Here is a 12,326-nt window from a genome sequence, read left to right on the forward strand (position 1 = left end):
TGCATTTCTCTGATGGCTAAGGATGTTAAGCGCTTTCTTATGTGTCTCTCAGCCATTTTAGATTCCTCTATTGAGAATTCTCTACTGTAGTCCACTTCTTAATAGGATCATTTGGTGTTTTGGAGACTTGCTTCTTGAGTTTTTTGTAAATTGTGGAAATCAGCCCTCTGTCAGATGTGGGGTTGGTATCTTTTCCCATTCTGTGGGCTGCTGTTTTGTCTTGTTGACTGTGTCTTCTGCCTTATAGAAGCTTCTCAGTTCAGGAGGCCCCACATAGTAGTTATTGATCTCAGTGTCTGTGCTACTGGTGTGTTCAGGAAGTTGTCTCCTGTACCAATTCGTTGAAGGGCACCTCCCACTTTCTCTTCTAAGACATTCAGTGTGGCTGGATTAATGTTGAGGTCTTTGATGCATTTGGACTTAAGTTTTGTGCATGATGATAGATACGGATCTATCTGCAGTCTTCTACATACCAGCCTCCAGTTATGCCAGCACCATTTGTTGAAGATGTTTTCTTTTTTCCATTGTATAATTTTAGCTTGTCGAAAACCAGGTGTTCATAGGTTTGTGGATTAATCTCAGGACTTTCAATTCAATTCCATTGGTCTATTTGTCTATTTTTGTGCCAATACCAAGCTGTTTTCAGGACTATAGTTCTATAATAGTACATGAAGTCAGGGATGGTGATGCCCCCCAACGTTCCTTATTGTACAGGGTTGTTTTGGCTATCCAGAGTCTTTTGTTTTTCCATATAAAGTTGAGAATTGTTCTTTCAAGGTTTGTGAAAAATTGTTCTGGGATTTTGATGGGGATTGCATTGAATCTGTAGATTTCTTTTGGCAAGACTGCCATTTTTACTACTTTCTTCCTACCTATCCAAGAAAATGGGAGATCTTTCCATTTTCTGGTGTCTTCTTTAATTTATTTCTTTAAAGACTCAAAGTTCTTGCAATACAGGTCTTTTACTTGTTTAGTTAGTGCTACCCAAGGTCTTTTATGTTGTTTGTGGCAATTGCAAAGGGAAATGTTTCTCTAATTTCTTTCTCAGTCCTTTTATCGTCTGTATATATTAGAGCTACTGATTTTTTTTAGTTGATCTTATATACTGCCACTTTGCTGAAGCTGTTTAACAGCTTTAGGAGTTCCCTGATAGCGCTTTTCAGGTCACTTATGTAAATTTTCATATCATCTGCAAATAGTGAAAAATTGACTTCCTCTTTTCCAATTGGTATCCTATTGGTCTCGTTTTTGTTTTATTGTTTTTTGTTTTGTTTTGTTTTGGTCTTATTGCTGTAGCTGGAACTTCAAGAACAATGTTGAAGAGGTATGGAAAGAGGGGACAGCCTTGTCTTGTTCCTGACTTTAGAGGAATCACATTGAGTTTCTCTCCATTTAGTTTGATGTTGGCTGTTGGTTTGCTGTACATAGCTTTTATTATGTTTAGGTAAATTCCTGTTATTCCAGATCTCTACAAGATCTTTATCATGAAAGGGTTTTGGATTTTGTCTAAGGCTTTTTCAGCATCTAGTGAGATGATCATGTGATTTTTGTTTCTCAGCTTGTTTATATGGTGGATTACATTGATGGATTTTCATATGTTGAACCATCTCTTCTGCATTCCTGGAATGAAGCCTTCTTGATCATGGGTGGATGAGTTTTCTGATATGTTCTTAGATTAAATTTGCCAGTATTTTATTGAGTATTTTTGCATCAATGTTCACGAGGGATATTGGTCTGAAGTTCTCTTTCCTAGTTGTGTCTTGAAAGAGTTTGGCAAAAACCGTTCTGCTTCTAATGCAAGGAATACTGTGTTCTTTGAATTTCTGTTAGAATTCTGCACTGAGGCCATCTGGACCTGGTTTTTTTTTTTTTTGGTTGGTAGACTTTAGATGACTGTTTCTATTTCATTAGGGGTTATGGGTCTATTTAAATTGCTTATCTGTTCTTGATTTAATTTGGGCAACTGGTATCTATCCAGGAAATTGTCCATTTCCTTTATATTTATGTATTTCAAGGAGTGCAGGTTTTTAAAGTATGACCTGATGATTGTCTGGATTTCCTCAGTGTCCATTTTTATATTCCCCTTTTCATTTCTGATTTTGTTTAGTCTCTGCCTTTTGGTAAGTTTGGATAAAAGTTTGTCTATCTTGTTGATCTTCCCAAAGAACCAACTCTTCCTTACATTGATTCTTTGTATTGTTTTCCTAGTTTATACTTTATTGATTTCAGCCCTCAATTTGATTATTTCCTGGCATCTACTCCACCTGGGTGAGTTTGCTTCTTTTTGCTCTAGAGATTTAAGTTGTGTTGTTAATTCTCTGTGTGCCTATTGTCCAGTTTCTTCATGTGGGCACTTAGTGCTATGAACTTTCCTCTTAGCACTGCTTTCAAAGTGTCCCATAAGTTTGGATATGTTGTGTCTTCATTCTCATTGAATTCCAGGAAGTCTTTAATTTCTTTTTTATTTCTTTCTTGACCCATGAATGGTGCAATTGCACATTATTTGGTTTTCATAAGTTTGTAGGTTTTCTCTAATTTGTGTTGTTGTAGAATTCTAACTTTAAAGCATGGTGCTCTGATAAGATACAAGGAGTTATTCCAATTTTTTGTACCCATTGAGTTGCCAAGTATGTGGTCGATTTTTGAGAAGGTTCCATAAAGCGCTGAGAAGAAGTTATGTTCTTTTGTGTTTGGATGGAATGTTCTATAGTTGTCTGTTATACCAAATTGGGTCGTAACTCCTATTAATTCCTTTGTTTCTTTATTAAGTTTCTGTCTCATGGTCTTGTCTCATGGTGAGAGTGGGGTGTTGAAGTCTCTCACTATAAGTTTTATTTGTTATTTGAATTTTAGTAATGTTTAGTAATGTTTCTTTTATGATAGTGGATGACTTTTTATTTGGGACACAGCTGTTCAAAATTGAGACTTCATCTTGGTGGATTTCTCCTGTGATGAGTATGAAATGACCTCTTTCAAATCTTTTCATTGATTTTCGTTTAAAGTCTAATTTGTTAGATATTAGGATTGCTACATCCGTTTGTTTCTTGGGTCTATTTGATTGGAAAATCTTTTCCCAACCCTTAACTCTGAGGTAACATCTATCTTTGAAGCTGAGGTGTGTTTCACATATGCAACAGAACAATGGATTCTTTTATGGACAAGTTAAGACTGTTATTATTGAGGGATATTAATGACCATTTATTGTTCATTCTTATTTGTTGTGGATTTGGTGGTGGTGGTGGAATTGTGTGTAGATTTCCACCCATGTTTTATTTTTGCTGTTGGTTAAGTGGGATTATCTATTGCCTATGTTTTTCTGGTTGTAGTATACTTCCTTGGGTTGGATTTTTCCTTCTAGAAGTTTTTGTAGGGCTGGATTAGTGGATATGTATTGTTTAAATCTGGTTTTGGCATGGAATATCTTGTTTTCTCCACCTATAGTGACTGAAAGCTTTGCTGGGTCTAGTAGTCTGGGTTGGCATCCATAGTCTCTTAGTGTTGGTAGAATATCTATCCAAGACCTTCTGACTTTCAGAGTTTCCATGGAGAAACCAGGTGCAATTCTGATATAATTGCCTTTATATATTACTTGACCTTTTTCCTTAGCTATTTTTAATATTCTTTCTTTATTTTGTATGTTTGGTGTTTTGCTTATTATGTGATGAGGTTTTTGTGGTCCCTTCTATTTGGTGTTCTGTAGGCTTCTTGTACTTTCATTGGCATGTCTTTCTTTAGATTGGGAATGTTTTCTTCTATGATTTTGTTGAATATGTTTTTGTTCCTTTGAGGTGGGTTTCTTTACCTTCTTCTATACCTATTATTCTTAGGTTTGGTCTTTTCACGGTGTCTCATATTTCCCATAATTTTTGTTAGGGATTTGTTGAACTTTGGTCGATGAATCTATTTTTCCCAGTGTATCTTCAATGCCTGAGGTTCTCTCTTCCATCTCTTGTATTCTGTTGGCTATTCTTGCATTTGTAGTACCTGACCATTTACCCAGGTTTTCTATTTCCAGCATTCCCTCTGACTGTGTTTTTTTAATTGTCTCTATTTCAGCTTTCATCCCTTATACTATTTGAATTGTTTCTTGCAATTTTTGCTTTGTCTTTTCCTTCATTTCTTAATTTTTTTGTTTTTTTCTTCTATTTCTTTAAGGGATTTTTTTCACACACTCTTTGAGGGCCTCTATCATTTTCATGAAGTTGTTTTCAAGGTCAGTCTCTTCTGCTTCATCTGCATTGGGATGTTCAGGTCTTGCTGTTGTATAGTCTGTAGCCTCTGGCAGTGTCATATTAGTTTTTCTGTTGCTGAGTGTGTTTTTTTATTATTATTTTAATTTTAAATAGCTTGCTTCACATGCCAATCCCAGTTCCCTCTCCCTCCCCTACTCCCTCACTCCCTCACCATCCCCCCAGCCTCCCACCCTATTGCCATTTCCTTCCACATAGGAGATATCTAGAGTCTGTCATTTCACTCAGGGCAGGGTCCAGGCACTCCCCTAAGAGTCGATACTCTCTCAGTTGAGTGTGTTTTTATATTGTCTCCTTCACATCCCTTCTTCCAGTGGGTGCAGGTGGAGTCTCTTCCTCTCCTGGTGGGTACAGGACCAAGGTTCCCTTCTGGTGGGTGCAAGCAGGTCCAATACTCTGGTGGCTGTCCTCTTCCAGTGGATGGAGACAGTCCTAATACTGGGGCTTGGCAGTCTCAGGGTGGCCTGAACCCCATCGGGATTGGTTCCACAGTGTGCAGTCCCCAGACCACAGCTGGCTCGAAGCAGGGCACTGGAACGCGGTCCAGAAACAGGCCCAGGATTATCTCACTTGTCTCATGGGCAGAAAAAGGGACTAAGGAAGGGCGGGACCCCGTCAGGACTGGATCTGCAGTGGGCAGTTCCAAGGCCTCAGGTTCTACATATATTTTAATCTCACTTATAAACAATAATAATTTGGTACAAAGAGAGGAAGAGGAAAGCTAATATAGCCTATGGCTTGTTTTCAAAAGTCAATGTTCTTTTCCCTAAAATCTAAGAAGTAAAAATATTTTATAATAAAACAAATAAGAAATATGTGAATGAATGAATAATATTATATATGCAGATTTTCAAGATAAAATATGACACAAAATATTTGAAGTAAAGTAAATCTGAGATAGCCACTAAGCACTCAGAATACAAAATATGCTATCTTATTTACTGAGATATTTCAGTGGATAGGATCACTTCATGTGCAAACATGAAGACCTGAGTTGAGTCCCCAGAACCCACGTAAAAAATTAATTTTACAAGTCAGGCATGGCCACATATTCATGTAATCCCAAATTTGTGAGGCAGAGGCAGGTAGATCTGGGGTGTTCAATGACTAGGCAGTCTAGCCAAAACCTCAAACTTTAGGTTCAGTGAGAGATATTATCCCAAGGGAATAGGACCTAGTGGAATAAAATGGGATGTTTTGTATCCACTCGGACCTCTGCATGCTAGTGTATGAGTATACACCTGTACACACACACACACACACACACACACACACACACACACACACACACACAGCAACAAACTCCTATGTTTGGAGAGAGAACTGACAAGGGAAGCTGCTAGCTTTCACCCTTCTCTCAAGCATTGCTTTCCCTTTCTTAGATTTGCTCAGCTTTTTATTTTTATATACAGACCACTGAGTCAGCATCCCACCATCAGTGATGACCTTCCAAACCACATCATTTCTGGAAGAGTCCAAGTGAAGCCTAATGTGAAGGAGTTCACAGAAACAGACGCTGTTTTTGATGATGGCACGGTGGAGGAGAATATTGATGTTGTCATCTTTGCCACGGGATACAGCTTTTCTTTTCCATTCCTTGAGGATCTGATTGCAGTTACTGACAATGAAGTGTCCCTGTATAAGCTGATGTTCCCTCCAGACCTGGAAAAGCCTACACTGGCTGTCATCGGACTCATCCAGCCCTTGGGCATCATCCTACCCATTGCAGAACTCCAGTCTCGCTGGGCTGTGCGGGTGTTCAAAGGTCTGTGAACAAAGGCTGTGAGGGGTCTGGAATCTCACCTAACGTGAAGCCTCCTTTCTCTTCACACTGGTTCCCTCCTTCTGGTTAAACATGCCCTTCCTTTTTGTTGTTGTTGTTTTCCTTGCATTGAAAATGGATTTTTTTCTCACATAATATATCCTGATTACAGTTTCTCCTCCATCTCCAAGTTCCTTCCCACTCCTCCCATCTAGATACACCCCCTCCCTGTCTCTTATTAGAAAAAGAAACAGTATTCTAAGGGAATATAATATAATTATAAACTTAAACATCAGATTTGGACAAACAAACAGAGGGGAAAGAGCCCATGAGAAGGGACATTGGTTAACTCACTAAGGAATGGAATCATATTATATACACAAAAGACCTGTATGGCAAAAAGAGAGAAAAGGGAAAACAATTATAAATAAACAAAATTAAAATAAAAAGTTAATTTTTTAAAAAGTAGAAAGCCCTGTCACAAATTATGAGACAAGAAACCTCCAAAGATACTGTTGAGTGTTTTCTGTAGGCCATCTTCTCCTGGGCATACAGCCTGCCCTTTAGAGTAGTAAGTAATCCCTCAAGAAGATTGCCTTTGCAAATGGTTATAAATTGGAAATTACCTCTGAGTTAGGAATAGGGGCATGTGTCCACTTCTCCTTTCAGCTCTAGAACACTATCTTGTGCAGACCTATGCATGCAACTTAGTCTCTGTGAGTACATATGTTTGTCAATCTCATTGATTCAAAGGGCCTTGTTTTCCTGGTATCCCCATCGCCTAAGACTCTTACACACTTTCTGCCTCCTTTTCCATGGAGTTCCATGAGACCTGGAGAATGGAGGAGGGCACTTGGTGGAAACATCCACTTTAGGGCTGGATGTTCCAAGGTCTCCAAACTCTCTGCATGTTGTCTGGCTGTGGTCTCGTCTCCTGCAGGAGGAAGCTTCTCTGATGATGGCTGAGCATGGCCAGCATAACAAATTTATAATCATAGATTATGTTATCCTATCTATTAGCAGAATGCCACTCGGAGTCAAGTTACTGCCATTCTTTTTGTTGGTTTGTTTGCTTTTAGAGCAGTAGTATTTTGTTTTACTCTAGGTTCCAGGCTATTTAATCTCAGGTTCCTGGGCACCTAAGCAGTGTTGGGTATGGGTTCCATTTTATGGGGTTGGCCTTGACTCAAATCAGATTGGCTGTTTATTCTCACAGCTTTGTGCCACCATTGCCCTAGCATATCTTGCAGGTAGGACATCATTGTGTTGGCAGCTGGGTTGGTTTTTGTTTCTCCTTTGGCAGTGTGTAGAGTATCTTTCTGTGCAAACACTAGTGCATAGTGGTGAAGACTCTAAGTAGGCATCAGTTCATGTCTCTGTGTTCACTGAGTTATGTGGGTGTTGTCTTCATCAATGGAGCCTTGCCATCAGTGTGTGAAGAGCAACCAATAGTCTTCGATAAAGCCTGGATTATTTGGGGATTTCCATGAGAACCCCTTAGCCAACAACTCAATTAGATACAACCCAATCCTGGTACTAGAAGTTTCATTTTGGTGACAAGAAGTAACCAGTTGGGGATCTGTCTCCCACATTATTTGGAAATTTCATTTATATTTCCTTAATGTGTGTATATGTTTTAGGAAGAGTCTACTCTATTAGGTTTCGATACTACTCCCCAAATAGTCCTTAACTTTAGTTATCTTTCACCATATTGCCTCCCTTGTCTCTCTTTTCCCTCTGCCTTCCCACTTAATCCTCCCATTCCAACCATACCCATGCATAACTATCCATTTTATTTCCTTTTCCTAATAATCTATATATCCTCCTGCCCTTTTTTATATACCTAACCAATGTGGTTTTATGGATTGCAGCTTGTTTATCATTAACTTAACAGTTAATATTCACACAGAAGTGAAGTGAATACTTACCATATTTGTCTTTCTGTGTCTAGGTTACCTCACTCAGGGTGAGTTTTTTTCTAGTTTCGCCATTTGCCTGCAAATGCCATGATTTCAATTTTAACATATGAGTAATACTCCATTGTGTAAATGAACCACATTTTCTTTACCTGTTATTCTTTTGAGGGACATCTAGGTTGTTTCCAATTTCTGTATTGTTAATAAGGCAGAAATGGACATGGTTGAGAAAATGTCTCTGTGGTAAGAGAAAGCATCCTTTGGGTATATGTTAAGAGTGGTATAGCCAGATCTTGAGGTAGATGATTTCCATTTTCCTGAGGAATTACCACACTGATTTTCATGGTGGCTGTACAAGTTTGACCTCCCATCAGCAATGGATGAGTATTTCCCTTATTCCACATCCCTGACAGCATGAACTGTCACTTGCTTTATTGATCTTAACCACTCTGCCAAGTATAAGCTAGAATCTCAAAGTAGTTTTGATTTGCATTTCCTTGGTGACTAATTATGTTGAACATTTCTTTAAGTTACACATTCTTTCTTCCTCTTCTCCCCCTCTCTATTTCCCAGCTCCCCCTCCTCCCACCCCTCGACGTGTTCCCCATCTGTTCAGAGGATCTTGCCTCATTTCTCTTCTCTTGGGTACCATGCATATCTTTTATGTTCTTTCCTGTTTCCCAGACTCTCTGTCATTGGAAGTGCAGACTGGCACTCTCCTGTTCCATGTCTAAAATCCATATATGAGTGAGTACATACCATGTTTGTCTTTTTGTAACTGGGTTACCTCACTCAGGATGGTTTCTTCCAGTGCTATCCATTTACCTGCGAATTTCAAGATTCCATTGTTTTTTTTTCTGCTGAGTAATACTCCATTGTGTAAATGTACCACATTTTCTCTATCCACTGCTCAGTTGAGGGGCATCTAGGTTGCTTCCAGGTTCTGGCTATTACAAATAATGCTGCTATGAACATAGTGGAGCAGATGTCCTTGTTGTATGAATTTGCCTCTTTTGGATATATGCCTAAGAGTGGAATTGCTGGGTCTTGTGGTAGATTGATTCCCATTTTCCTGAGGAATCTTCATACTGATTTCCAAAGTGGCTGTATGAGTTGGCACTCCCACCAGCAGTGGAGGAGTGTTCCCCTCTCTCCACATCCTCTCCAGCATAAATTGTCTTCAGTGTTTTTGATTTTAGCCATTCTGACAGGAGTAAGATGGTATCTCAAAGTTGTTTTGATTTGCATTTCCCTGATGGCTAAGGATATTGAACACTTCTTAAGTATCTCTTGGCCATTTTAGCCTCCTCTATTGAGAATTCTCTGTTTAGTTCTATACCCTACCTTTTAATTGGATCCTTTGTGAGAGTCAGTGAGGAGGCCTGGGCAACCTATGGGGTCCTGAGCTGTGGATCAGTGTTTAATCCCTCGAATGCTAACAGACATCGTGTGTCCATAACACAGAGGGATGCTCTCTCAGCCTGGACTCTTAGGGGAGTGCCTGGACCCTACCCTGAGTGAAATGACAGACTCTAGATATCCCCTATGTGGAAGGAATTAGCAATAGGGTGAGAGGATGGGGGGGATGGTGGGAGGTGCGGGAGGAGGGAAGGGAGAGGGAACTGGGATTGACATGTAAAACAAGCTATTTAAAATTAAAATTAGAAAAAGTTACACATTCTTGCAAAATCTGATGGATTTTTCACTTTTAGGGCTGAGCAAATTGCCCTCCATGAAGACCATGAAGGTAGACATTGCCCAAAGAAAAAAGGCTATGGAAAAACGGTAAAATTTTAGTAACAAGTGTTTGTAAAATCCAAAGGGATGATGAGGGTCTTGGTATGGAATACTAATTCAGTTCTCCATGTCTGTCTCACCCTTCTCCATTCTATACCATGATGTCACACAGCACAAAACCAAGTGCACACCTTAGTCCTCTGACTCAATTCTGTGGTGAATGGGTATATGCTTATCCTCTCTGTATCTTATTAAATCTGCAGTTACAGATTTAGTCTCTATCTTTAAATCTCCATCTTTAGTGATGTTTCTTCTAGGATCTCACCATGGAAACTTAACCAACTCCTGAAAAGTGCCATTAATCTGACTCTCAGCACAATCATGTTTCTTATGCACCAGATAATGGCCAAAGGCTAAGTTACATTTAAAGACCTGAGGCCAGAGCACTAGTGACTACCTAATTACTCACCACTGGTTAACAGTGAATACAGGGAGGGACCAGAAATTAAGTTCTCCATCCCATCCTCATATCACACAGCTAAAAATGAAAATTTCTCCTTTTACTTATATGCATTCTAAGAATCAAACTTAGGTTCTCAGTCTTGGCAGAAAGCTCCAAATTCTTCAAGGTTTTCTCTGATCTTCACACGTGTGCACTACAGCACTTACACACACACACACACACACACACACACACACACACAACGAAAATAAATAAACAAATTGCTTCTAAGACAGGCATATTAAAGATCACTGTGAACACAGTCTGCAGCTAAACATCCTGGTGTAAAAACAGTGAATGTACATCGATGACAAAAGCATGGGCTGCATGTCTGCAGCTGCATTCAACATCTGGGTGGCACTGGTTTCTTGGAGAAACTTGCTCTCTCTTAGTTTCTTTAGCTCTAAGGTAGAAATAAAGCCCCTGTCCAGTACTGGAAGCTGAGTCTTCCATATTCTGTCTCTGTTTTAGGTATGTGAAGACAGCCCGGCACACTATCCAAGTGGACCACATTGAGTACATGGATGAGATTGCCACTCTGGTTGGGGTGAAGCCCAACCTGCTGCTCCTATTTCTCTCAAATCCTAAGCTGGCCTTGGAAGTTTTCTTTGGACCCTGCACCCCATACCAATACCGTTTGCGGGGTCCAGGGAAATGGGATGGGGCCCGGAGAGCCATCCTGACGCAGAGAGAGCGGATCATCAAACCCCTGAAGACTCGAATTACTAGTGAGAACAGTCACTCCACCTCAGGGATCTCTTGGATAAAGATGGCACCAGTTGGTCTCGTATTTCTGGCTGCAGGTTTAGCATACTTTAGATGTATTTACCAGGGTAAACGCAAATGAATGAGGGAATTGTTTAGTGGGGGAAACATGTACTCCTACTCGGTGTAGATCATTACAAAGTTTTCAGTGAGTAGCATATGTCAGTCTCATTTAACATGACTATAGCTACAGAAATGTTTAGATATACTTTACAAGTAGAAGAGTCCTTTAAGATGGGTGTGCATTAACTTCTACAAACCATTTTGAATCACAAGAAGAGATTACATGTAAAACAGTCTTGAGCCCTTACTCAAAACTTAAGAGACTTTTGTCGCCAAGCTGAAGCTAACTGTTTCCACAAAGGTTGGTTATACTTATAGGAATTTATAAATAGTAATCATGCACTGGTTATATTTTCCACTTAATAATTTTTCCTTCCAGCTTATTAGGTTAACTTGTGTTAAGATGCAAAAGATTGAAATTAAAGCATAGAAATTAAAAATATGTCAGAATGTTTTTGTTTTTCAACTCATTAGAAACAATAAAATTTCTTTTCATTGAAATTTTGATTATCTAAAGAAAGAACTGAAGAATAAAATAGAATAAATTTCAGAGCTATCAATGAACTGCTATAACTTTCAGTATTCAGAAATATGTAATTACTGTGCTGTATTAAGGCTGTCTGGAGATTTAAGTAGCAGGCATGAGTCCATGCTGGTTGTCATTGTCACTTTGCCTGGGGTTTAGGCCATTCTCTCCCTGTGTGGGATAAGTGGCTTCCTCACTGTTGGAATTTGAGGAGTGCCAAAAAGCTCCTTTGTCTCAAGTGCCTTCTTGTTCCTCCAACTATTAAAAAGTGTTCCTAAGTCTCCACCTCTGCCATTTGCTCTCCTAAATACAAAACTCCAAAAGAGCATGGGATAAGAGTGTGAAAACTGAGTGGAGAGACTGAGGAGCATATGGAACTACCATCCCAGAAGATTCATCTGCTAACGTTCTAGAAGCATCACAATGAAATGTATTCACTGTGAAATGTCTTGTTTTCTCATCTGAGTAACTCTGCTGGAAGTTTACTTATTCCACTGAAAGAAAAATACCCACATGCCTTCCAGAAGCTGAAATGGAATGGACACTGTTATGCCTCAAGACTTCCATTGCTACCTCAAAACTACAACTTGATGCAGTTGTCCTTAACCACAGAAGTTACTGACAACTGCTGGAATAACCAAGTCTCAAAAGCTAAAAAGTTAAGAAAGGGAACTATGCAGATGCAATTAAGATAAATTTTAAACATCAGGTGGGAACACTTGAGCACAGCTTCTATCTTGAGTCATACCTCACATTTATGTGACACACTGACACCAAAGATACATCGTTTTCTCATTTAAAAAGA

General features: G+C 39.3%; 1 protein-coding gene across 1 annotated transcript in view; it reads left to right on the forward strand.

The window, feature by feature from the left end:
* LOC101836707 (flavin-containing monooxygenase 5-like) overlaps positions 1 to 11,014 on the forward strand; it is a 36,927-nt gene extending 25,913 nt beyond the window's left edge. The window contains exons 6-8 of the mRNA XM_013114299.2: positions 5,663 to 6,015; positions 9,641 to 9,713; positions 10,639 to 11,014. Coding sequence (XP_012969753.2) covers positions 5,663 to 6,015; positions 9,641 to 9,713; positions 10,639 to 11,014 — 802 coding nt within the window. The remainder of the gene's footprint in view (positions 1 to 5,662; positions 6,016 to 9,640; positions 9,714 to 10,638) is intronic.
* Positions 11,015 to 12,326: the final 1,312 nt, after the last annotated feature.

Source organism: Mesocricetus auratus, unplaced genomic scaffold (assembly GCF_017639785.1).
Source record: "Mesocricetus auratus isolate SY011 unplaced genomic scaffold, BCM_Maur_2.0 Super-Scaffold_100676, whole genome shotgun sequence".
Classification (NCBI taxonomy): domain Eukaryota; kingdom Metazoa; phylum Chordata; class Mammalia; order Rodentia; family Cricetidae; genus Mesocricetus; species Mesocricetus auratus.